This window comes from Sus scrofa, chromosome 1 (assembly GCF_054392235.1).
Source record: "Sus scrofa isolate SSC_HxYL_T2T_F1_AM1 chromosome 1, Sscrofa_HxYL_maternal_Yorkshire_Landrace_v2.0, whole genome shotgun sequence".
NCBI lineage: Eukaryota > Metazoa > Chordata > Mammalia > Artiodactyla > Suidae > Sus > Sus scrofa.
This window is the reverse complement of record NC_139383.1, coordinates 285,526,707-285,553,056: the sequence shown is the minus strand read 5'-3', so window position 1 is coordinate 285,553,056 and position 26,350 is coordinate 285,526,707. Positions and strand designations below refer to the sequence as shown.

Below are 26,350 nucleotides of genomic sequence, written 5' to 3'. Positions count from 1 at the left end.
TTTTCTGTTGAATTAAAAAGAAGAAGGGGGCTAGAAGGACAGAAGACAAGGAAACTTGGCCCTGGGGAGTGGTCTTAGACCAGGGTAGTTTAGAAGGAGGCGACTGGGACGCTGGCGTCCGTGGCCCTGTGCTGGGAAGGGAATGAGGTTACACTTGCAGCCCTGTGGACGGAGTACCTCCTGCCAGTCCAGTCGGAATGTCATCACCGTTGTACTTGACGATGGAGTTAACCGAGAAACTCTTCAGGCCTTTCCCTTTAGTCGCATGACTTGTTGATCTGAATTCTAATTCTGCTGAGACTCGCGTAGTCGCATTTTCACTTAGAATAAATTACGTAACCCTTTTAGTGCCTTCACGTATAGGGTAAAGATGTTTTTGTCTCCTTTATACCTCAGTAGTAAAATTAAATCTTGAAAATCCATTAACTCAAAAGTTTCTTCACTTAGAAACACACAAACTACCAAAATTGACTCTAGGGGGAAAAAAAAAAAAAAGAAAGAAAATTTGAATAGACCTATAAAATATAAAGAGATGGAGTTAGTAGTCACTTTCCAACAGAGAAAAAGCCAGGACCGGGCTTCCCTGTTGAATTCCGTCAAACATTAAACTAAGAATTAGCACCAGTCCTTCTCAAACGCTTCCGAAAAATAGAAGGAGACTTTCTCACTCATGTTATGGGGCCCAGTATGACCCTGGTACCAAACCTCGGAAACATCATCAGAAAACTGCAGGCCAATATCCCTTATGCATATGAATGTAAAACTTCTCAACAAAGTTCTGGCAGCTGAACTCAGCAGCATATGAGAAGGCTTATACACCATGGTCAAGTGGGACTTAGGAATGCAGGGCTGGTTCAGCCTGTTACATTAACAGAGTAAAGGGGAACCTCACATGATCCTCTGAATAAATGTGGAAAAGGCATTTGCCTGAATGCAGCAGCCTTTCATGATGAGAATACTCAACAAGCTAGGAATAGAAAGGAACTTAGCCTCATCAGAGGTGTCTATGAAAACCCAGTAGTTAAAACATCATACTCGACGGTAAGATCGAGGACTTTCCCCAGGTTCAGGAAGAGTGCCTGCTGTGCAGAATCGAGTGAGAGGTTCTCGGCGGAGCAGTTGAGCAAGAAAAGTAAACAAAAGGCGTCCATATTAGAAAAGAAGTAAATCTGTCTTCTTCACAAAGGGCGTGAACTTACATAGAATCCCCCGCAAATTCGCGTCAACAAGTTCAGCCGAATTGTAGGATATGAGATCAGTATCCAAAAATAAGTTGTAATTCTATACACTAGCTATGAGAAATCTGAAAAGGAAGTCTTTACAAATTCTATTTACAATAGCATAACGAAATTCTTAGGAATGAGTATAACCAAAGAAGCATAAGCTTGTACACTGAGTGCAAAACATTGTTGAAAGAAGCTGAAGAACTCCCAAGTAAAAAAAACAGTCCCGGAGTTCCTGTCATGGCTCAGTGAAAATGAATCTGACTAGCATCCATGAGGACGTGGGTTCAATCCCTGGCCTCGCTCAGTGGGTTAAGGATCTGGCGTTGCCGTTGCCATGAGCTGCGGTGTAGGTCGCAGACACAGCTCGGATCTCTCATTGGCTGTGGCTGTGGCTGTGGTGTCGGCCGGCAGCTACAGCTCTGATTGGACCCCTAGCCTGGGAACCTCCATATGCGGCCCTAAAAAGCAAAAAAAAGGTCCATGTTCATGGATTGGAAGGCTTAACATTGAGAGGGTGCTGTCTCCCCAAATTGATCTACTGAGTGTTACCTCTATCAGAATTCCAACTGCCTTTTTACAAGAATGGACAAGCTCATTCTAAAGTTCACATGCAGGCGCGAGACCCTAAATAGCTTGACAGAGGACAATGTTGGAGGGTTCGTACCTGCCTTGTTCAAGGTGTCCTACAAAACTGGTTAGTATTGTCATAAGATAGATCGGTAGACCAATAGAACTGAGTGAGCTTCCAGAAAAAAGCCATACATACGCGGCCTCTTGATTTTCAGCAAGGGTGCCAAGACCATTCGGGGGGAAAGATTAGTCTTTTCAGTAAATGATGCCGGAACAACTGGAGATCCACATGCAAAAGAATGAATTTTGATCCTCACCTCACACTGTATACAACAATTCATTCAACATGAATTAGAGCCTTGTAAACCTAAGGGACACAGTTATAAAACTTACAGGGAAACAAGAGTAAATCTTTATGACCTCAGACTAGGCATCAGATTCTTAGATATGATAACTCAAGCACAAGTAACCAGAGGAGAAATGAATTGGCCTCCTAAAAAGTGTGTGTGTGTGTCAAAGGACACTATTGAGAGTGAAAAGACAGCCCGTAGAATGGGAGGAAGTACTTGAAAATTACATAGGAGTTGCATCCAGAATATATAGAGAACTCATTCAACTCAGTAATAAAAAGGGAATCTAATTTTTAAAATGGACAGAGGATATGAATAGCATTTCTCAAACAAAGACAAAAAGCCAACAGGCATGCGAAAAGATGTTCCACATCATTGCTCATTAGGGAAACGCAAGTCGAAAATCACAGTGAGATACCATTTCACACCCACCAAGATGGCTATTATAAAAAAAAGAACAGGCAATGACGAGGCGGTGGAAAGACTGGAGCACTTAGACGTTGCTGGCGAGACTGTGAGATGCTAACACACTGTAGAGACCAGCTGGGCAGTTCCTCCTAGGGTTAGACATGGAAGGACCACCCGACCCAGCTCTTCAGTGCTTGATGTGTGCCTGAAAGAAAGGAGAGGGTGGCCACACGAGAGCCGGGACCTCAGTGCTCACAGCAGCATCCTTCCCGGTCGTCTGAGACTTGAACCCAAACGTCCACCGTTGTGCGTGGGTAAACTGTGTGTCTGTACAACCCCAGAGTCAGTCACAGAAGGAATCCAATAGCCGTAGCAGGAATGAGGGCTGTCACATTGCTGTGACACGGATGAACCTTGAAAGCATTTGCTAAGTGACAGAAGCCCAACACAGAAGGTGCCATGTTTGATGATCCCATTTATACCAAAGTTCCAGTATAGAAAAACCCATAGAGACAGACAGCAGATGAGCGGTTGCCAGGGCCCGGGGAGGGGGGACGAGACTGGGTGGTGGGCGTGTGCAGGAATTAGCGGTGATGGCTGCACAACAGAGGGACTGTGTCGAGAGCCACCGAGGGTGTTCTGTAAATGGTGACTTTTATGGTATGTGAATTAGTTTAAGTTTTTAAAAGTTTCTAAAATGACTACTGTGTAAATATATGTATTTAATTATTTTCTTTTGCCAGTGAACATGTTTCTCTTTTGTAAATAGGCCGGCAGAAGTAGACACCGTGGATGGATTCCAGGGTCGTCAGAAGGATTGTGTTATTGTTACATGTGTGAGAGCAAAGACCTCACAAGGCTCCATCGGGTAACTGTCTTACTGATTTTTGTGTGTGTATAACCTAGAGTTACATCCGGTTTTCATCACTGTTAGAGAGTGCTGTCAGGTTGTGAGGTTGGTCCGCTCTCAGGTCTGCTGCTCTTAGTATCCAGGTCCCAGTGCGAATCTGTTTTTTCCCTTGATGAGAGGGAAGAGATGACTAAATCCAGGATATTTTGCAGAGGCATCTTCCTCTCCATGCTCTGTGTCGTCACTGACCTACTGTCAGATTAGGGGGATTTTTTTTTTAAGGCTTAAAAGTCATAATGCTAAAATGTTCAATATCACATCCAAGTCAAAATAGGAAGTGGACAGACGCATCTCTCGGATGGAAAGCGCTGGGCAGCTTGTTTCCTCGTCGTCATGGGCGTTGCCTGTGTGCCGGGCACCCTGTGCTGGGAGGTGCATGACAGCGCTGTGCCCCCAAAGCAGAAAGCCCGAGAGAAGCCGCCTGAAACTCTGCCTGGGTCTCGCCTCCGTGGCAGGCCAAGTCACTCTGTAGAAGGAAGTCACTTTCTTTTTTTCCTACTGCTTAGGTTTCTGGCAAGTTTGCAGAGATTGAATGTCACCATCACACGAGCCAAGTACAGCCTCTTCATCCTCGGACATTTGAGGACCCTGAGGGTAAGTACGGCCTAGAGGACTGGAGGACGCCCAAGTTGGCCCGTCCTTCCTGATGTTGCATTGAGGCTTTGTTTTTCTTTTTCATCAAAATGACAGTGATTTCGAGGTTACAGACCCTAAGAGCCTCTTCCCCCGACAGGTGTGTCCTCCAGCAGCTCCTTCCTGGGAGCTTTCCTGTCTGTGCCCTTTCTTAGCCCAAAGCCCCCCGTATCCAGCGTGCTCTCAGGATGACCTTTAAGAAAAATTGTGTCTGCATCATAGCCTGGTTAAGCCGTGAGTGCAGACACACGACGTGCTAGAAGACGGGTGAGCACGTAGTCAGCCCTCAGTCAGTGTGGCTGTTGGCCCAGCTGACTGGCAGAGAGGTGGGCTGTGCGGGAGTGAGCTTGGACCTGCGTTTCCGTCCTGCACTTGGGGCGGTAGAGCTTGCTGTGTCCCCCGAGGGTTCGGGGTGTCAGAGCCCCTCCATCGGCACAGGTGCTCCTCCAAAGGGGTCCCATCCGTGGGAGACCAGCCCTAGAGCTTAAATGCTGTCTAGAGCGTCCCGGCTGGATAGGGCGTGTATTTGCTGCGTGTCTCGCCGGGAGCGGTAATACTGTAGTTTTTCTGATTTCTCTAACAAGGTCATTGGTTTATCTTAGGAGCGGTGCCAACTCGGTAGGTTTTTCCCCTGTTTTGGTTAGTTCCACCAGAGGGCGTTCGAATACAGTCTTTCTCCTCCTTTCTCTTAACCTAGATCTCTGGCCTTCAACTTTTGTTGTTTGTGTACGAAAGAATTTTAAAAAGCTGTGTATCCCCATTTTTTTGGCCGTGTGGAAATTCACAGGCCAAGGATCAAACCCATGCCACAGCATCGACCCAAGGCGCTGCAGTGACAGCAGCAGATCCCTAACCCACTGAACCACAGAGGAACGCCCACCCCTGTTTTTAAGTTGATATTGAAAATTTTTATCGTGAGTATTGATAGGGATTTTGTGCTCTGTCTGTCTCCTCTCTCCACACCCCCCACCTTGAGCCCCCCCCGTGCTTTCTCCACATGTCTTCTCTCAGTAAACACTGTAGTTGCCACAAAAGTTTTTTTGTTTCTAATGTATAATAAATATTGATGTTTTAAAATAAAGCTAGTAAAAATAAATCCATCACTTTTAAATGTAAATCCGGTAGAATACAGTAGTAGTATTCTTTCTGCTTTTTAAAATTGAAATACTGTTTAGGATGTAATCTAGTGGGGTAATTAATATATTTTTATAATTGAAAGCCTTTTTTTTTTTTTTTGCTGTTTTAGGGCCACACCCACAGCATATGGAAGTTCCCAGGCTAGGGGTTGAATCAGAGCTATAGCTGCTGGCCTACACCACAGCCACAGCAATGCGGGATCCGAGCCACACCTTCGACCTACACCACAGCTCACGGCAATGCTGGATCCTTAACCCACTGAGTGAGGTCAGGGATTGAACCCGCATCTTCATGGCTGCCAGTCAGGTTGGTTAACCACTGAGCCATGACGGGAACTCCTAAAAGCCTTTCTATTAATATGGCTATTATGCTTTTCTTTTCTTTTCTTTTTTTTTTTTTGTCTTTTTGCCATTTCTAGAGCCGCTCCCACGGCATATGGGGGTATGAAGTTTCCCAGGCTAGGGGTCTAATTGGAGCTGTAGCCACCGGCCTACGCCAGAGCCACAGCAACGCGGGATCCGAGACGCGTCTGCAGCCTACACCACAGCTCATGGCAACGCCGGATCCATAACCCACCGAGCGAGGCCAGGGATCGAACCCGCCACATCATGGTTCCTAGTCGGATTCGTTAACCACTGCGCCACGACGGGAACTCCTAATGTGGCTGTTATGCTTTTCTACCACAAAAGTTTACATATAAATTGAAAGCTTAAAAATTGTTTTTCAGAGTTCCCGTCGTGGTGCAGTGGTTAACGAATCTGACTAGGAACCCTGAGGTTACAGGTTTGATCCCTGCCCTCGCTCAGTGGGTTGACGATCCGGCGTTGCCGTGAGCTGTGGTGTAGGTCACAGACACGGCTCAGATCCCGAGTTGCTGTGGCTCTGGCGTAGGCTGGTGGCTACAGCTCCAATTAGACCCCTAGCCTGGGAACCTCCACATGCCACGGGAGCGGCCCTAGAAATGGCAAAAAGACAAAAAATAAAATAAAAAAATAAACTTGCTAAACAAAATTAAAAAAAAATTGTTTTTCATAACTGGGGAACCTAGGTGAAGGGTGCCTGAAACCTTTCTGCAGCAACGCTGGATCTTGAATGCACTGTGCTGGGCCGGGGATGGACCCCGCGTGCTGGTGTTTGCAAGACGCCGCCAACCCCATTGTGCCACAGCTGGAACTCCAGAACCTCTGTACTTTTTTGGTAACTTCCTCTGAATCTATAGTTACCTCAAGATAAAAGGGTTTTCAAAAAATTATTTTTCCTGTGACCACAAGGACCTGATTATTCGGGTGTGCTGTCAGTTGGATGATAACGTATTAGCAATCATTGTTTTTACGCAGTTGAATTTTGATAGTGCGCAAACCTGAAAAGGACAGTGTCACTAGAGCTGTGGCTCTCCGATGCCCTGATGACAGCACCTTTCCTGGGCACCCCTGTTTTTACCAGCCCCTTCATTTGACACCCAGGAGTTTCCACCTGCCCTGGCAGGCCCTCTGCCCTGTGCTCAGAGCTGGGGCCGACGTGAGCCATGTGCCTGTGAAGGAGGGCAGGGCAGGAAGGCCCCGGGGCACACGGGAGACCAGGGTTTGCACGCTGAGGTTTGGAAATTGATTCCCAGAAAACATTCTGCCGGGCCCCGAGGACACCTGGAGCCCCCAGAGTAATGCCCCTCTGCACAGACTTGGAGCCCGCCGCCCGCTGGCCGTGTGTGGCCCAGGCATTATTTCCGCTCTCGGAAGCCAGTGCTGCAGCAAAAGGCGGGTGCAAGAGAAGAGGGCCCGGCCTTGCCGCCTCTGGACTTGCCGGGCCCGCTTGTGCCTGTTGTCCTTGGGCTTCCCCTCCCCCCTTGGGGGTCCTCGAGCCCAGTTTCCTTCGTGGAAATGGAGTTAATAATTACAGTTTCCTCTGAGAAACCAAGATTAATAGCCCCTCCTCAGAACTGTTGTTGTGATTTTAGAATTAGCTTAAACACCAAGTGTAGGTGCAGTAGGCTTGGCAAAGGTAGCAGTTAAGGCCACGTGCTTGACCTCTGCGTTCCCGCCCCTGAGCAAGAATCTCTAGGGTTCCCTGGGGGTCTGAGCCGCAGAGCCTGGTGCTGCCGCCGTGTGTACCTGCTGCTGCCCGCGACCCCGCCCTGCGCCTGATTTCCTGGGCTTCCTAACCCTCTCGGAGGCCCTGAGCCTGGCAGTGCCACCAGTCTGTCACATCCAAGAAGCTGTTCCTTATAATACGCGTCAGTATTTTATGTTCTGCCATTGAACTGTGACACTTTATTTTCACTTAGAATTTTCATTTTATGTTTATTGAAAGAACTCTTGTTTTAGGCAGATTTTTGTCATACCGCTCTTGTTCATACAGAGGAAATGCAAACAGCAAATAAGGTGAGGCAGTCTTAGAAGTATTTCACCCGCAGACTCTTAACACGCCTTAATCACCTCGCGGTTCGGCGGCCGCTCGTGTCCGGTGCTTGCCTTCCCGTCTCCTGTGCAATCAGAGGTGAAGTTTCCTAAGAGTTTCCAGGGTTTTCTTCCAGCTGCTAATCTCCGTTCTCTACGTTTTAATGTGGGTGCTCTTTTTTGTCTTATCAGAAGATATCTGTGGAACGAGCCAGGACTCACTGTTTTTAAAAATGGTTTATTGGAGTTCCCGTCATGGTGCAGCGGAAACGAATCCGACTAGAAACCATGAGGTTGCAGGTTCGATCCCTGGCCCCATGAGGTTGCAGGTTCGATCCCTGGCCTCACTCTGGGTTAAGGATCCGGTGTTGCCATGAGCTGTGGTGTAGGTCGCAGACTCGGCTCAGATCTGGCGTTGCTGTGGCTCTGGCATAGGCCAGCGTTTACAGCTCCGATTCGACCCCAGGCCTGGGAACCTCCATATGCTGCAAGTGCAGCCCTAAAAACACACACACACACACACCAAAAAAAAAAAAAAAAGATGGATTATTGACTAAAAGTCAAGAGTTTGTAATTGCCTAGCCATGGATTCCTCCAGGATTATATACTGGAAACTGCTACCTGGCAAGGATACACCCCAAATTCAGAAATGGTGAAATGTGAAAACAGGAGTTCCCACTGTGGTACAGTGTGTTAATGATCCAGCTTGTCTCTGTGGCATTGCTGGTTTGATCCCTGGCCACATACAGCGGGTTAAGGAACCAGTGTTGCCACAGCTGTGGCTTAGGCCACAACTCAGATTTGACTCCCAGCCCAGGAGCTTCCATATGCTGCTGATGCAGCCAAAAAAAGCAGAAAAAAAGGTCAAAATCATGCACATTTTAGAATCAATTAAATAAAATAGCCCTATTTTACAGATGAGGAAACAGGCTCAGGGAGGTCAAGTGACTTGGCCAAGGTCACACAGCAAGTATGTGCTGTGTGTGCACCCTCGCTGCTGTACCCTTGCCCACCGTAGGGTGCAGGAGCCCGCAGGAGGGCGGCTGTCCTACTGCTTCTCTTCCCTTCAGTCTTCATCTTTTTTCCTGCCTCAGGCTCACTCTGCTTTCTAAGGAGGGCCAGGCTCTGATGTTGTAAAGAAGCAGCTTTATTGTTGAGGAAACTGAAGGGAAGAGAGGAGAGATGTGAGTTGGGTTTTTCCCCCCTTTAGATGTGCTTTTCATAACTTGAGGGCTTGTAGAAAGGAGACAGAAAGCAGGACGGTATTGCTGGGATCACAGCTCAGTGGATTGAGTTGGTCGAGCCCTTTGGAGTTTGGGAGGCTTTGGGGAATTTGCGGAAAGCTATGGACCTCTTTCGGGAGCAGTCGCATGCACTCAAAAGTTGAGGGCTTTCTGAAACCAAGCCCTCCCGTTAGTCTTGCCCAGAGGCAGGTGACACTCTAGATTGGCAGTGTCGAGGGGACTTGGGGTGACGGAGCGCTGCTGCGTCTGCATTGTCCACACCAACCTGAGTCACACGCGGCCGCCGAATGCTTGAAATGTGGCTGGTGCAGTGGAGGAAGTGAGTTCTCAGTTTTCGTTCATTGAAATTTCAGTAGCTGCCTGAGGTGGCAGCACAGGTTTGTGTCATAGCTGGGTCGCCATGTGGCTGAGGAGCAGGGGCAAAGTGGTCCCTGGGAGGTGGTGCCTGGTGTTCTTTTCTAGCAGCGTGGCCTTGTCATTCTGTATTTGGTCTGATTTTTCTTTTCAGCCTTGTCTGACAAGGAATGGATTCTTGAGAATCTGTTCATGAAAGTACACTATTTATTCAGAAATGAAAGCTGGACCCCCTGCTCCCCAAGCCTGTCTGTGGGGTGTAAACGTCTCTCCTTCTCTTCGCTTCCAGGAAAACGATCATTGGAATCAGCTGATCGAGGATGCGCAGAAGCGTGGCGCCATTATTAAGACTTGCGACAAAAATTACAGACATGACGCAACCAAGATTCTGAAACCCAAGCCCGTACTGCAGAGAAGTCTGACTCACCCTCCCACCATCGGCCTGGAGGCGTCCCCAGACGGCGAGTTTTCCAGGACGGCTGTTGCTTCTTCCCTGTACCACTCTCCCTCTGACTGCAGAGACGCCACGGTTACTACCAGTGACCCTGAAAGGCCACCCATTCAGGACCGGCTTCGGGACCCGCGACTGCTGAGGCGGATGGGCCTGAGCCCTGAAGCCAAAGGGAGATGCTCAAGGGAGCCACAGCCCTCGAGCCCCCAGCAGCCTGGGGCAGCGCCCCCCCCGGGAGAGGCGGGCTTCTCTGGAAGTCTCCAGGATCCCGCCGGTCCTGGGCAGCAGCCCACCGCCAAAGGAGCGGCTCCGAACCTCCACAGACCTCAGGCGCAGGGCGAGCCTGCAGCCGCTGGTGCGGACGCTTCCACGAGCAAAAGAAAATGTGACCCGGAGGAGGGCTCGCTCAGCCACAGAAGAGAGACCAGGGCTTTCAGCGAAGGGGGTCCGGAGAGGCGAGGCTCTGTGCGCCACCACGCGGGGAGGGACCTGGGCTCGGACGAGTGGGGGCCGCAGAAGGAGGACGGTGGCTGGAAGAAGAGAAGGCTTTCATAGTGAAGCCGGACGACAGGCTGTCACCCACAGGCATCACCGCAGCCCTGAGACACCAGCTCCCAGGGCGGCCCAGATGAGATGACTTTGCTCCTTGAAGGAGTTTGGGCACTGTTGGGAAACAGCCTGTGTACCTGACCCCTGAGCCCCCTGAGCCCCCCGGTCCCGCCGCACCATTGTCAGCAGCAGAAGCTCTCCGAGGGCACGCGCCCATCAGTGCCAATGTCCTTGAGGCCAGAGACTTGAAGTGTTGCTCTCTTGCTCCTCTGAGAAGAGGAGGTCGGACTGGAGCAGACGTTGTAAAGGTTGGAATGTATATTTGTATAGCAAATAACAAAATCCTTTTAAAATTTAATCTGGTAGACAGCTTTTCTTTCCCCGGCTTAAAATGTTAATCATTTTCAACAGAACAAACCTTGTATTTAAAAAAACAGAAAGAGGTGGAGGGCAGGTTCTTTCAACCATTGTTACGGCAAAACACACCTCTGACAGCCCAGGTGGTTTGGGATAAGCTGAGTTTGTGCTGGTGGGTCAAGTGTCTCCAGTTCTGTTTTAAAACAGCAACTGGCATCTCCTGGGGGAAGCTCTGGGGTGCAGAGTTACCATGTTAGGTGAAGTCCCACTGGTGTGCATCTTTAGAAGAGACGCCTTGGCAGTGGGACACGACGCTTCTGTGACAAGTTCATCTCCCTAAGGTGGCACATGGTTCTCTAGCTCAAGTTCCTCTTCTTCCCTGAAATTGAAGCATATGCTTAAACGACAGACTTATTCTTGAAACATCATTCAGATGCCCGCAGCCTATCGAGAGTTTCCTGCACCTGGTGGGTTACAAATCCAGTGGTTGCCAGGTGACAGACTAGTGCCAGGGTGGCCGTGTGAGGCTCGCCCGGGTTGCCTGTGGAAGCATGCAGGTTGCGGGGAGAGTCCCGCTCATTAGCTGCGGGTGGAGCCTCGAAAGCTGGATGTTAAACCTTCCTGAGGGATTCCGGTCACTGGGCAGTGTGGGAGCCAGAAGGGCAGACCAGAGACAGTATTTTAGGCAGGGAGGAGCCATCCTTTTCAAAGGGAAGCGTGGAAGGGGAGTGCACATACTCGGGAGGTCACAGCTAGGAAGAGGGTTGTCACCTGCTTTTTGAACAGAAGGGCTTTGTGTTAGAAATTCTGCTGAAGCAGGGTATTAAGATCTTTAAAAAAGCATTTGGTTGCCAGAGGTTTCAGCTTTGTACTTCATGACCCTTGTCTTGCCTGTGGGGTCCGGACACCTGCTGATCAGAGTGAACATCCCTGTGGCTCAGGGACCACCGCTCTGTCCCCAGTCAGCCCTGCTCCCTGTTCAAAAGCATAGAGCTCATCCCCAGCCTTTGGGGGTCGGGGTGGAATGAGCCCCCCCACCGCCGGCAGGAAGTGGGCTTCGTATACTTGCTGCCAGGCCTTTGGCAAGAAGTGTTTTTTGTTTGTTTGTTTGGCTGCTCCCATGGTATATGGAAGCTCCTGGATCAGGGATCAAAGCCATAGCACAGCAGCAACGTGAGCTGCTTCAGTGACAATGCCAGATCCTTAACCTGCTGAGCCACCAGGGAACTCCATGAGAAATCTTTATCATTATTTGAAGTTTATTTTCCTGCTATCTTGGGAAAATGCTGGATGTAGCAGATACTTGTGGTGACAACTTAGAGTCAAAAACCGTAAGCTCGTACAAGTGGCGTGGTTAGATACTCACCCCACTCGGCTCATGCAACACATGAATTAGGGAATTGCTCTCCACCAGGCGTGGTTGGCTGCCACACCCCAGAGGTGTTACTTCCAGTGTGACGCCTGTTCTCAGGGTTCACCCCTCACGAGTCGGATTATGGGAGAATTAGGAGAAGTGAATACTCCCCTCTCAGGGGGAAGCCTGTGTCCTGACAGCTTCTCCCAGCAGAAACGCTCACACCCCTCATTGCATTGGAGACGAGTTGTTGTTCCAGTTGGTGGATGTGTTTGCGTCAAACATTTCATACGTACAGTCCGGCCTTTCTTGATGTGGCTGTCATAGCCGTGTTGATCGGGGGTTAAACTGATCACAGATGGAAAACCTGGCAGTTGGTTTCGTCCTTGCCGTGGTGTTCTAAGAAGGTGTGCTGTCTTCTTTCAGTCTTGGTTCTCTCAACATGAGTATGTTCTACCTAAAACCTTTTGCTTCTTTGTACCTGCTTTGCCTTGGATTCATTGTGCACGGTTTATTTGGTTCTGTGTTTTCATGTGTTAGCAGGAGCAGCTTAGATAAGTACACGTGATAACTGCCTGTAAATGAGTTTTATAACAGAATTGTACTAAACTATTTTCTAAAGTTAGTTACGCAGTTGACCATTTTTTTTCCTGTAGCTGTAACTCTTTCTATGCTCTGAATTCCTAGCTGAGAGGTAGCCAACGGTAGCCCTGTTGTCTTTGTGAAAGTCTACATTTTAAGAGAAAAGAGCAGAATTAAAAGTGGAAAGAAGAAAACTGCCATGGATTAGGAGTTATGTATTACTGAATGAAGACAGTTCAAGGTACTTCCCCGATGACCTGTTCAGTCCGCCCTCAGACTCGTCTTGGGCTGACGTGAGCTGGTGGGATTTGTGTGATTCGAGTTCACCATCCAGCCCACCCCCCCCAGCTCTCCTGGCTTCTTGGCTCACCCTGAAATCTCAGCGGTGAGGTAGAGGGGGGCGTGATGGCCCGACGTGGGCTTCAATTACACGTTGAGACCTTGGGGCCAAGAAACGGCACGTTCCCCCTCAGGCTGAGCTTGGGGAGGAGGCCGGGGAGGGCGCGGATGAACAGGGCCCAGGAAAGGAGCTCCCAGGGAGGCGCAGGGCGTAGGTGGCCAGGTCGAGGGTAACTGCCGGTGGTGCCGGGGTCGAGAGTGCTTTGGAAAGCAGCGAGTCCCGGGAGGGTGCTCAGACCTGCCGCCGCTCCTGTCGGAGGGCACCCGCCCTGGGCCCGCGCCTCGCTCCCCTGGGCCCTGCGCGCAGACGGCTGCGCCGGGCCTCTGGCTCATCCGGGTGTGCACCCCACCCACCCACCAGGGTAAAGTGGTGGCTGTGGAGTCATGGGGCCCGAGGAACCTGACACAGGACCTGATGAGGGGGCGAGTGCTCTGCGATGGCCATTGCAGGTGTGGTGTTCTTCACCTCGGCCGCCGGAGCAGTGATTTTTAAAGTCACTGCCGACCAACGCGCACCGCACGCAGTCGCCACCACCTCCTGGGTTTGACCGTCCATTGTGTGAGGAGTAAATAATTCAGGGCCAGGGAGGAAACTAAAATCTAGCTTCAGCTTAAGTAGAATTTACAGTGTCGTGCGGGCCATAAAGGCAGTTTCTGTCCACAGGGGATCCCTCCAGAACTCTTCAAGGACCTGAGTTATTGTCACCGTGTCCCACTGTACAAAAGGCATTTGCCAAGTCAAATGGCGTAAGTGGTGTCCACAGGTGGACGGTGTCTGAGCCGCGGGAGAGGCCTTTGTGCTCCCTTTTGCAGCTCAGGCTCGGCTGTGCTTTGTTCTTAAGCAGCATGGCTGCAAATAGAACCGTTAATAGTTTTCAGCCTGAGAGGAGTTAGTTATCTGGGGAACTTTTGAAAAATTCCCACTTCTGGGCCCTACCCTAGAATTTCTGACCGAATGGGTCTGGGGGCAGGTCCTTGCCCTTTTTAAAAAATTTAAGTTTAAACTCACTCTCAGGTGGTTCTGTGGAGCAGCCAGCCTTAAGGCCTGGCTCCTAAGGGATCAGGAAGAAAGGGGAGCAGCCTTGGGGCCCGCTGGGGTCACGTCTGCTTTTCTCAATACATTGTTCCCTGTAGGTGCCCTGGACAGGGCAAGGCCCTCCACCAAAAGCCATCTGGGCATCTCTGCTCTTGTTCAGGAGGTTTCCAGAGGCAACGGGAGCTGGGAGACTCCTGACGCTGGCAGGAGGGGCAGGTAGAAGGCTGCCTGTGGGGTTGAGGAGGAGCCCAAATGAATGGGGTCTGAGCAGGACTACATGCCAGGCTGGCACGGAGCCCTGGAAAGGGCCTGGGCCAGGAGCTGGTGTCCTCAGGAGCGAGGCTGGAGGGAGGTCTGCCTTGGCTCCGCCTTGCCCTGGGCCACCCATAGCGCCTGGTCTTCAGGGCTTCAGTTTCTTTACCTGGAAATGACACCTGGGGTCTGAATTCTCTTCTGATTCTTTTTACCAGTAAGTTCTGAAATTCCAGGCCCCAATCCCTGAAGTTCTAGAGCGGAAGAGGCTAACAGGTGTAGAGGAGGGAGTTCCCACTGTGGCTCAGCAGGTTACAAACCGGACTGGTATCCACGAGGATGCGAGTTTGACCCTGGCCTCGATCAGTGGGTTAAGGATCCGGTGTTGCCATGAGCTGTGGTGTAGGTCGAAGGTGTGGCTGGGATCCTGCCTTGCTGTGGCAGAGGCCGGCAGCTACGGCTGTAATTTGGCCCCAAGCCTGGGAACTTCCATATGCCGTAAGTGTGGCCCTAAAAAGAAAAAAGGCGGGGGGACTTCCCATTGTGGCTCTGTGGGCTAAGAACCTGACTAATGTCTATGAGGATGCGGGTTCAACCCTGGCCTCTCTCAGTAGGTTAAGGATCCAGCATTGTTGCAAGCTGTGGCATAGGTCGCAAAGGTGACTCAGCTCCTGCATTACTGTGACTGGCAGAGCCTGGCAGCTGCAACTCTGATTCAGCCCCTAGCTTGGGAACTTCCATGTGCCACAGGTGCAGCCCTAAAAAGAAAGAAGAAGAAAAAGATGACACAGGGACCGTTTAACCAGCTCCCACAGCTGCATTCAGCCCAAGTCCTTGAAATCCGCATGTCACATCTATGGGATAGTTGTTACGCTTCGTTCATTGAACCCTCACAGACGCGGAAAGTCCTGGTCCCTCCAAGTGGGGACGGACTTCCACAGTCCTCTCTCACTGTGAGGAGGGCGGACCTGTGTAACCAACCGGGTGTTGAGGGAGTGATGGCCTGAGACTGGAGGCCCGCTGCCCTGTCTCGGGTCATTTGCTCTGGGGAAAGCCGGCTGCTGTGCTGTGAGGACACTCTAGTGGCTCTGCGGGCAGAGGTCCCCGTGGGGAGGAACCGAGGCTCCTGCCCACAGCCGGCCGCACCAACGTGGGCAGTGAGTGCAGCATCTCGGATCCTCCAGCCCCGGTCAAGCCTTCGAGTGGCGCAGCCCCAGCCAACACCTTCCCTGCAACCTCAAGAGAATCCCCGAATCAGAACCATGGAGCTGGAGCTGCACCAGGAGCCCTGGCCCACAGGACCCAGGTGAACCCCCAAGTCGGTGCTTTTCAGCCAAGAAGAACGAGCCGTATGGAGGGTAGGCAGCACCGCGCTGTGCTGGGGGAGGCCAGCCGGGGGAGGCAGAGGGTGCCGAGAGCTGAAGGCTGGAGCACAAGCCGGCAATGCAGACAAAACCTGGACGCCCAACGACGACGAGCAAGAGGAAGCCGGGCTGGCGGAGGAGGCCCAGGTCTCGGGCCCTGTTGGGCTGTGAGCAGACAGGTCTCGTCCTGAGGGTGGTGGGAGGCCCTGAGGGTTTTTAGGGAGCGCAGAGGGGCTGTGACTACCAGCCGAAGTCATTCTCTCGGTCGTTCTTCCAGTCTCTCTGAAGGCACAGTGACAAGGGTAGCTGCTTACTACTTGCCACTGGCACTCGAGAAGTGACCGTCTCCGCTCCTCCAGCTCCATCCTCCGAGACCACCCCTCACCGGCTCCCATCTCGGGTGTGGCCCGGAATCACCCAAACACACAGCTGGGCAGGGAGCCCACAGATGGCCCTGCCTTTGCCCCGCGGCGGGGGAACGTGTCCTCCAAGCTGTTTGTGTTTACGCTTCACACGTGCGTGCTGTGATGGTAGCTGATGAGAGCAACGGGTAAAGCAGAAATCCAGTCCACAAATCTTTCATCATAGCCCTCTGCTCGTAGCAGACGTGTTTGTTGAGCAGGAGCCAGCCTCTGGGGTAAGCAACAGGAGAAAAGAGATTTTTAAAATAACAGTTCCCATCATGGCTCAGTGGTAAAGAATGGGACAAGAAACCATGAGGTGGCAGGTTCGATCCCTGGCCTCACTCGGTTAAGGATCCAGCGTTGCCGTGAGCTGTGGTGTAGGTCGCAGGTGTGGCTCAGATCTGGTGTTGCTGTGGCTGTGGTGTAGGCTGGCAGCTACAGCTCCAATTCAACTTTTACCCTGGGAACTTCCATATGTTGTAGGCGCAGCCCGAAAAACATTAAAAGTGAAATAGGAGTTCTTGTTGTGACTCAGCAGTTAATGAATCTGACTAGCATCCATGAGGACGCAGGTTCAATCCCTGGCCTTGCACCTGCGTTGTGATGTAGGTGACAGATGTGGCTCTGATCCCATGTTGCTGTGGCTGTGGTGTAGGCCGGCAGCTACAGCTCCAATTTGACCCCTAGCCTGGGAACCTCCATATGCTGTGGGTGCAGCCCTGAAAAAGCAAAAAAAAAAAAAAAAAAAAATCATTGAATAAAATGTCCTTAAACTTTTCAATTTACTCTTAAATTGAGCTATTCAGTATGTTTCAAATTGAAATAAAACTAATCTGATGAATGAATATGCCAGATTCTCTTGAATGTTAAAACTTGAGCTATCTGGAGTTCCCGTCTTGGCATAGGGGAAACGAATCCAACTAGGAACCATGAGGTTGCGGGTCCCATCCCTGGCCTCGCTCGGTGGGTTAAGGATCCAGTGTTGCCATGAGCTGTGGTGTAGGTTGCAGACATGGCTCAGATCCCTCATTGTTGCAGCTCTGGTGTAGGCCAGCAGCAACAGCTCTGATTCGACCCCTAGCCTGAGAACCTCCATATGCCATGAGTGTGACACTAAAAAGCAAAAAAAAAAAAAAAAAAAAACCCAAAACTTTAGCTATCAAATACACTTTAAGTAACAAATATAATTTGATACAAAAGCATTAGCACTCTGGGGTTTTTTAAATTTTGTCTTTTTAGGGCCACACCTGTAGCATATGGAGGTTCCCAGGCTAGGGGTCGAATTGGAGCTGTAGCCACCGGCCTACGCCACAGCCACAGCCACGCAGGATCCAAGCTGTGTCTTCAACCCACACCACAGCTCACGGCAACACTGGATCCTTAACCCACTGAGCGACACCAGGGATCGAACCCGCCACCTCATGGTTCCTAGTCGGATTCATTTCCGCTGCGCCACCACAGGAACTCCTCTGCAGTGGTTCTTAGACCGCTGATTGACATAGACCCGGCTCTTAAAACCTTTGTAAAATAAATCCTATACATCAGTGTATACAAGATCAGTGTAAAATGAGAGACGTAATACGACAATTGTGCTGTCTACTCCCCCAGCATAAGAAACAGGTCACTGCTGACACCACTGCTGACAGCCGCTCCCTGCTTCTTCTGGTCGCTTTTCCTCCTGCCTTCCACCTAATTGTAACCAGCATCCCAAACTCTGTAGTTTGTATAAAATTTCACTACATACTCTGAAATTATATTTACTTAATTTTGAACTTTATGTCGATGTATCAATGGGTATTTTGCGACTGACTGCTCACTCTCTCTCATATTTCTTTCTTTTTTTCTTCTCTTTTTGGCACATGGACTCAAATCTGAGCCACAGCTGCAACCTACACCACAGCCACGGCCACACCGTTTCCGAGCCACATTTGCGACCGTCACCACAGCTCATGGCCACACCAGATCCTTAACCCACTGAGCGAGGCCAGGGTCGAAACCTGCGCCCTCGTGGACACCAGTCAGACTCTCTTCTGCTGAGCCACGACGGGAACTCCCAAGAGCTCTCATCCTTGTATTCCTGAGACGACGTCGTATTCATTCCATTTTAGGAACGTGCCACAGTCCGTCCATTCTACTCTGGCGGACGCTGGGGGTTGTGACTTTTTCTCCTGTCGTGTTCCCCTGGTGCACACGAAGAAGCGTTTTCCCGGGCAGTGCTCAGTCATCTGTCATGCGAGGACGCAGGACAGGGAGGCAGTCCAGGGCCCTTGGAGGCGATTGCATCTGGGCTTGAGGCTGTGACATCAGAGGACGGCACGTCAGGACATGTCTCCCCCTTCCCTGGGAACCAAGCCGTGGGGACAGCATGCTCGGGTGGGGCCTGATGTGGAGCCCTGCCCTTTGCACCTCAATCCCCATGTCCCACCAGTAACTCCCTTGATCACAGAGGCCAGGCTTCACGGGTTCCATTCTTTGCAACTTAAATGCCTTGACTGGAACAGCCCGTAACTAGCCATCTGCTCTCGGGCAATTATGGGCTCGAGAGACCCATCCCGCTTACCAGCAATGTTGTAACTTCCTGACATGGCTGTGCAACCAACACTGCGGGAGGGTTAATGATGGCACCTCTCTGGGGCAAGGTGACAGACCCAGATATAAAAACAGACCGTGGTAGATGGAGAACGCCCACAGTACTATGGGAAGGTGGGGTTCTAGTTTTCTTCTGTGTGTATATGTGTGTGTGTTTGTATGTATGTGTGCCCCACGGGATACGGATGAGGGATGCGATCCAAGCTGCAATTGTGACCTACACCACAGCTGTGGCAATGCCCAGTCCTTAACCTCCTGTGCTGGGCTGGGGATCAAGCCTATGTCCCATCACTACAGAGATGCTGCTGATCCTGCTGTGCCACAGTGGGAACTCTTGTATTGCTTTGTTGTTGTTTTGTTTTGTTTTGTTTTGTCTTTTTGCCTTTTCTAGGGCCGCTCCCGCGGCATATGGAGTTTCCCAGGCTAGGGGTTGAATCGGAGCTGTAGCCACCGGCCTACGCCAGAGCCACAGCAACGCGGGATCCGAGCCGCGTCTGCAACCTACACCACAGCTCACGGCAACGCCGGATCGTTAACCCACTGAGCAAGGGCAGGGACCGAACCCGCAACCTCATGGTTCCTAGTTGGATTCGTTAACCACTGCGCCACGACGGTAACTTCCTGTATTGTTTTTTGTACTAGAAAAAAAGCCTACACAGAGTTCCCGTCGTGGCTCAGCGGAAACGAATCTGACTAGCATCCATGAGGACACAGTTTCAACCCCTGGCCTCACTCAGTGGGTTAACAATCCTGCGTTGCTGTGGCTGTGGTGTAGGCCGGTGGCTGTACCTCTGGTTCCACCCCTAGCCTGGGAATCTTCATATGCTGCAGGTGAGGCCTTAAAAAGACCAAAACAAAAGAAAGAAAAGGAAAAAACCTATGGAGTTCCCTGGTGGATCAGTGAGTTAAAGATCCAACTTTGTCACTGCTGTGGCTCAAGTTGCTGCTGTGGCATGGGTTCCATCCCTGGCTGGGGAATTTCCACATGACTTGAGCATGGCCAAAAAAAAAAAAAAAAAAAAAAAAAAAAACACCCTAAAAAGACATTCACCAGAATGGCAACAAGAGTTAGGTCGTTTTATTTTTTTAAATAGAGTTTATTTTTTAGAGCAGTTTTACACTGATAGCAATATTGAGCAGAAGGTACGGAAGTTTCCCGTATGCCCCTCCCTGCACCTGCCCACAACCTCCCCCGCCACCAGCATCCCCACCAGAGGGTACGTTCGTTACAATGGGTGAAGCTACACCGACAGGTCGTTATCACCTAGAGTCCACAGCTGACATCCGGGCTCACTCTTGGGGCTGTGCAGTCCATGGCTTTTGACAAATGTGTGATGACATGAACCCACCGTCAGAGTATCATACAGAATATTTTCACTGCCCTGAAAATCCCCTGTATCTGCCCGTTCTAGGGAGTAATTCTAAGTGTACACACGTACATTTTTTCTTCATTTTTCCGTTTGTTGTATGGTGTGTATGAATTACTTTCACAATAAAAATAATTTTAAAGACACACGTGTTCTTTAGTCACTTTTCTCTATTTTTTATTTGCTTATTTTTTCTCTTTTTAAAAAGGCGTTGTCCCTGGAGTTCCCATCGTGGCTCAGTGGTTAGGGAACTGGACTAGGAACCATGAGGATGCGGGTTTGATCCCTGGCCTCGCTCAATGGCTTTAGGATCCAGCATTGGCATGAACTGTGGTATAGGTCACAGAGGTGGCTCGGATCCCGTGTTGCTGTGGCTGTGGTGTAGGCCAGTGGCTACAGCTCCAATTCGACCCCTAGCCTGGGAACCTCCATGTGCCAAGGGTGTGGCCCTAAAAGACATAAAGACAAAAAAAAGGCAGTGCTGGGAGCCTGCGGAAAAGGCCCTGTTAGCACATCATGATCCGGGCAGGCCCTGGGGGCTGCGTTCAGCTGAGCGGCGTCCCCATGAGCCCTCAACAGGTGTTCACCCCCTTTGGGGCTCAGCGTAACCACCTCCTCCTCATGGGGGGTCCCCACAAGGCCTCCTGGCCTTCCCATCCTGGCCCCCTAGAGCCAGGGGACACTGTGGGGCTCAGCAAAGCGGTTACTGAATGAAAGGCCAGAGGGGCAGCTGCTCGGGGAGGGGACCCCCAGCCTCCTTCCCCATCAAGGGTCACCCCACCACCTGGGCCCTCTCGTCCTGGCCCTGCACACCTGGGAGGGCCGTCCCCGCAGCCTGGGTGCGAATGAACTCCCAGCCGGGCACCTCCTGACCTTGTGACGGCCTTTCTTTGTCCAGCCGTGGAATCGGCCTCCACTCGGAGGAGCGCTGCTTCCTCTCAGGGGAGAAGCGTGTTTAGAACCCAAGGTCTAGGGAAGGAGGAAGAAGTGGGATGGACGGGGAGTTCGGGGTTGGTAGATGCAAACTGTTACATTTAGAAAGGAAAAGCAGCACAGGGAACTCTGTCCACTCCCCTGGGACAGAACTTGATAGAACATAAGAAAGGGAAAGTATATATATATATATGGATGGCCGTTCCCGTTGTGGCTCAGTGGAAATGAAGCCGACTAGGATCCATGAGGACACGGGTTCCATCCCTGGCCCCGCTCACTGGGTTAAGGATCCAGCGTTGCTGTGAGCTGTGGTGTAGGATGGCAGCTGTAGCTCCAATTCGATCCCTGGCTTGGGAACTTCCATTGGCTGTGGGTGCGGCCCTAAAAAGAAAAAAAACAAATTACGTATGACTGGGTCACTTTGCTGTGCAGCAGAAATTGACTCAACACTGTAAATCGACCACACTCTAATAAAAAATAAATATGAAAAAAGAGAGAAGGAAAGAAACCAAGGTCTGGGCTCCCTGTTTCCACCCCCTTCGGCTGGGCTACCAGTGCTGGGGCCCTGGAGGAGCAGGGAGGGTGGTCCCGGGTCTCCACGAGGTCTGTCTCAGTGGGGTGACAGGCGTGGGCTTCTCGGCGCCCCCTGAAGACGCCCCGGGAGGTTGATCCCTCCCTGCCCCCTCCCCACCAGCCCCCTTGCCGCCCCCACCACGGGCCCCTCTTCCAACAGCTCCCGAGAGGACTGTACACAGCACGAGAGCGCGTGCCCTTCGTCTCTGTCTCTGGAGGCTCCCCCTGCCCTTCTCTGCCTCACTGCTTTGTGGCCCCGATGTGGCCCCGGTGTGGCCCCTGAGGGCAGGGCCACCTGCGTCTGCTCGGCCCCGGACCCAGTGGAAGATGACGAGGGAGGTGAGGACTGGCATGGGGAAGGGCGCCCACTGTGCCCCGGGGTGCTGGGCGTCGGGGGAGGCAAAGTGGGTCTGCCTGGTTCTCGTGCCCTGGGGCCCAGCACGTGTGCCGGGGGAGGGAGGGAGGGAAGGGCTGAGTAATACTGCACCCACTTGGCAGGTCTGGGGGGCACAGGGAGGAAATGCATACCAGCCGACACTGGTTCCTTTGGGCCGGCACTCCACCTGCCAACTTGCGTCATCTTCACCACAGCCCTATCCTTTTTTTTTTTTTTGTCTTTTTGCCTTTTCTAGGGCCACTCCCACGACATATGGAGGCTCCCAGGCTAGAGGTCCAATCGGAGCTGTGGCCACCAGCCTACACCACAGCCACAGCAACGCCAGATCCTTAACCCACTTGAGCGAGGCCAGGGATTGAACCCACAACCTCATGGTTCCTAGTAAAATTCGTTAACCACTGAGCCATGACAGGAACTCCACAACAGCCCTATCTATGCTGCAGGTACTGTTTTTGTGGTTTTGGGGTTTTGTTTTTTGGGGTTTTTTGTTGTTGTTGTTGTTGTCTTTTTAGGGCCACACCTGTGGCGTATGGAGGGTCCCAGGCTAGGGGTCCAGTTGGAGCTGTAGCCGCCAGCCTACGCCACAGCCACAGCCATGTGGGATCCCATCTGTGTCTGCAACCTACACCACAGCTCATGGCAGGCAACACTGGATCCTTAACCCACTGAGCAAGGTCAGAGATCGAACCCATGACCTCATGGTTACTAGTCAGGTTCTTTAACCACTGAGTCACAACAGGGACTCCCAGTACTGGTTTTGACATCCCTATTTCACAGATCAGGAGACTGAGGCACAGGAGTTCCCTGGTGGCTCAGCAGGTTAAGGATCACTGTTGTCCCTGCTCTGGTTCTGGTGACTGCTGTGGAGTGGGTTCGGTCCCTGGCTGGGGAACTTCCGCATGCCATGGGCGGCAGGGTCTGGTGGGAAGGAGACTGAGGCACAGAGAGACCGAGTCGCTTGCCTAAGGTGATCCTGGTGGGGGAGGATGGCTTCAAACTCAGGTGGACAGACCAGAGGGCCCCTCAATGCTATCCCTTCTGCCTTTGGAAACATTGCCTCCCCCACTCCCCCATCCCTGTCTTTGGGGGAGAAATATGGGCACTGGGTCAGCTGTGAGATGGACAGCGTGGGACAGGCCCCAGCGCTTCTAGTGTCAGCTGCAGGGCACAGCTCCTCAAGCTCCTGGGGCTTGGGGCCCCACTCCAGCTGCTCCTGGCCAGGTCCTCCCGGCCACCTGCTGAGTCCTCTGGCCAGAAGCCATCTGTAGCTGCGGCCCAGGGGCACCTACCTGAATTCCAGCCTCCACCCACCTTTGCAAAGGTCTTCTGTGCTTTGGGGAACCCCATGCCAGGGTTCTGGGGGCCAGACCAGACCTGGTCGTGAGGCCATGGCAGTGGGCGAGCAGAAGGCAATCGGCCGGGGCGGGGAGGAGCCTAAAAGTAAAAGGGAGAAGTTTTGCATTTCCTTTTTATTTCCAAAGACCTCCTTGGGGAGTTCCCATCGTGGCGCAGTGGTTAACAAATCCAACTAGGAACTGAGGTTAACGAATCCAACTAGGAACCATTTAGTTGCGGGTTCGGTCCCTGCCCTTGCTCAGTGGGTTAAGGATCTGGCCTTGCCGTGAGCTGTGGTGTAGGTTGCAGACGCGGCTCGGATCCCGCGTTGCTGTGGCTCTGGTGTAGGCCGGTGACTACAGCTCCAATTAGACCCCTAGCCTGGGAACCTCCATATGCCACGGGTGTGGCCCAAGAAATGGCAAAAAGACGAAAAACAAACAAACAAACAAACACAAAGATCTCCTTGGATAGAGTATTGCTACATTTTGTTACACTGGCTAAAGAAGGGTGTGTATAAGATGAGGCCATTGTTGCCAAAATAAATAAAATAGAGGGAAAAGTGGCAGCCCAGCAGCTCAGTGTTACAAGCTGGAGCTTCTGCACGGGAGACTGTGGATTTGCAACCCAGACTCTGTCTCTTCCAGGCTGTGTGACCTTGGCCACTTGCTCACCCTCTCTGTGCTGAAGAGTCAGCATTTCTTTGTGCCCTTCCTCTGGTTGGGGAAAGACAGCGGAGCTCCTCTGATGGGGTGGGAAGCTGGACACAAGGTGGAGGGCCTGATGGGGAGGCCATTAGGAGGCAGGCCTGGGCCCGAGGTGCTGCCTGTGGACGCAGCAGTGGCTCTCAGGCCAGGATACGGGACGTGGTGCGGGCTTCCTGGCACCCCTCACCCCACCCCGAGCATCTGGCCTGTGTCTGTGGGTCCCGTGATCTTTCAAATAATCTCCTTTTCTGCTTAAGTCACCCAGAGGTGTCTTTTTGTGCTGTACCCAAGATCTCAGACCAGGGCTCTTCTGGAGCCTCGGTGGTCCCCGCTGTGAAATGGCTCTATTCCTGGAGCCCGCTTCCCAGCTTCATGGCTGGGGTCCTTGAAAGGAGGGCTGTGCAGCCTCAATGCGATGCTTAGCACCATCTTAGCAAATGTTGGGCAGACTGCGTGGGGGTTTGTTTTATGGAAAAGCACTAGAAATGTACATCAGAAAATATTAACAGTTATTAGCTCTGGATGGAGGATTGTGGGCGATTTTAATTTAAAAATTATTATTTCACATTTCTGTATGTTCTAACTCCCCTGCAAGGCGTGATTTGTGTTTTACAGAGGGGGGAAAAAACACATCAAGTTTTTCTTCCCTGGGCCTTTCCCCCTAACTCTTCAGGCCTGAGATGGGTTGGGGGGGGGGTCCCCTGGGGTCCGGGGGAGACTGGGCAGCTGGAGATGCAGGGCCTGGGGCACGGGTGCTGGCATCGGGGTGAGCTCCCTCTCAGCCCTGTCCGCCCAGGCCTGCTCCCCAGGTGCCAGTTAATGCCTCATAACTGCTGACACAGCAGGCCTGCTTATTTAGAGGGGGCAGGAGCGGCCGGGGGTGAGGCCTTTCCCCTGACAGCAAAGCCATTCCGATGACGACAGGTTCCCCAGGGCTGCTTGCCCAGCCGGGGAGCTGCTGCAGGGGCCGAGGAGGGGGGCAGGCAGGAGCCTGAGCCACCGCCTGGGCTGCTGAAGCTGCAGGGCCTGGGTGAACACTGGGCTCTGGAGTCAGGCTGTCCTGAGTCGCCTTCTGCACCCGCTTCTTGGCTAGTGTGACTTAAGGCAAGTTATCTCCGTCTCTGGGCCTCAGCTTCCCTCTCTCTTAAATGGGTAGACAACCCCTTCTACCAGGGACAGTCGTTCTCAGTCTGGGGGGATTTTGCCCCCAGATTGCAATGTCCAGAGGCGTTTTTGATTGTCACCACCAGGAAGGACATGCTACTGGTGTCTAGAGGCTCCAGATCAGAGAGGCTGGTACACATCCTAGGACACACAGCACAGCCACCCTCACCCCCCACCCCCCAGCAAGAACCATCCAGCCCCAAACGTCAACAGCACCGAGAGTGAGAAACCTGTCCTGGGGTGACCATGAAGGTTAAGTTCAATGCTGCCTGAGCTACGCCTGTGGACTATGGCTGTTAACATCTGAGCTGTGAAATGGGAGCCTTCTCTTCGCCCCTCAGCACCAGATGTCAAAGCAGGAGCTCTGGGCCCAGGCGTGCCGTTGACAAGAGGCCGGGCTGTGACTCTGGCTCTGCTCACCTTGTTTTTTCCTCCTTCTCCGCTGCCTGGAAGACGTCAGAGTTTTCCAAATGGCCACTGGCAACGTTCCCTCCCCCCTCCGGCCGGGGTCAGGGCCTGAGCTGCTTCCTGGGGGACCTGGGCTGCCACTCTGATTTGCGACGTGCTCCACCTCCTTGGCCCTCGTGCACAGAGGCTTGTCCCAAGGAAGCTGACACAGCGCTGCTGGTCCGGCTGAGAGGTCGGGGCGGACAGAGTGCTACCACCCAGGACCCCTCCTCTCAGACCTCTCAGGAGCCCTCTGGGGACATACCGAGGGTGACACAAAGAGGTTTGTGTGTGTGTGTGTGTGTGTGTGTGTGAGCCCGGCCCAGAGCCCGTCTATGGGAAACGCCTCCACTGCTGTGATGCTTCTTAACAGCTCACAGCTGCCCACCCTCTGTACTGGGGCGGGGGGGCTTATACTACACCCCCCAGATCCAGCATGAAGCCAGCGACACGAGACTGCCCCTTGCCCTTGTCTCAGGACGGGACTTGTGCTCAGAGGCCTCCGGGGTGGACCAGGCTGCGGCTGGACATTCTCTCGGGCCCCTCCCTCTCCCTCTCCTAATTCCCTCACTGCCTTACGTGTGTTTCCGAGCAGCACACCTTCCAAAATCCATGCCCTGAACCCCTGTCTCAAGCTCTGCTTCCATCAAGGGAGCCAGACCTAAGACTGTGTGTACGTGTGTGTGTTGGGGGGTGAATTCTTGTGGCTCCTCCATATTTTAACACCATGATCCTTAGGAGGAAGGTGACAGCTGTTTGCAGGGATAACGCCAAACCCTCAACCACCAGGCCACCAGGGAACTCCTCCCACTGCTTACAAGTTGCAGGCAGCAGCTGATGTTTCTCTAGAGGTGGACTTGGGTCA

At 52.1% G+C, this 26,350-nt stretch overlaps 1 protein-coding gene across 33 annotated transcripts in view; it reads left to right on the top strand.

Annotated features, from left to right (window-relative positions):
* Positions 1–12,561, top strand: part of SETX (senataxin) — a 77,317-nt gene extending 64,756 nt beyond the window's left edge. For 31 of the 33 annotated variants that reach the window (XR_014829829.1, XR_014829816.1, XR_014829824.1 and 28 more), the window contains 3 exons: positions 3,324–3,422; positions 3,971–4,058; positions 9,515–12,561. Coding sequence is in view for 27 of the 33 variants with exons in the window: in XM_084999954.1 (XP_084856080.1) it covers positions 3,324–3,422; positions 3,971–4,058; positions 9,515–10,231 (904 nt within the window). In the remaining 6 variants the exon portion in view is untranslated. The remainder of the gene's footprint in view (positions 1–3,323; positions 3,423–3,970; positions 4,059–9,514) is intronic. The other 2 variants (XR_014829831.1, XR_014829826.1) reach the window with 1 other exon arrangement.
* The last annotated feature ends 13,789 nt before the right edge of the window (positions 12,562–26,350 follow it).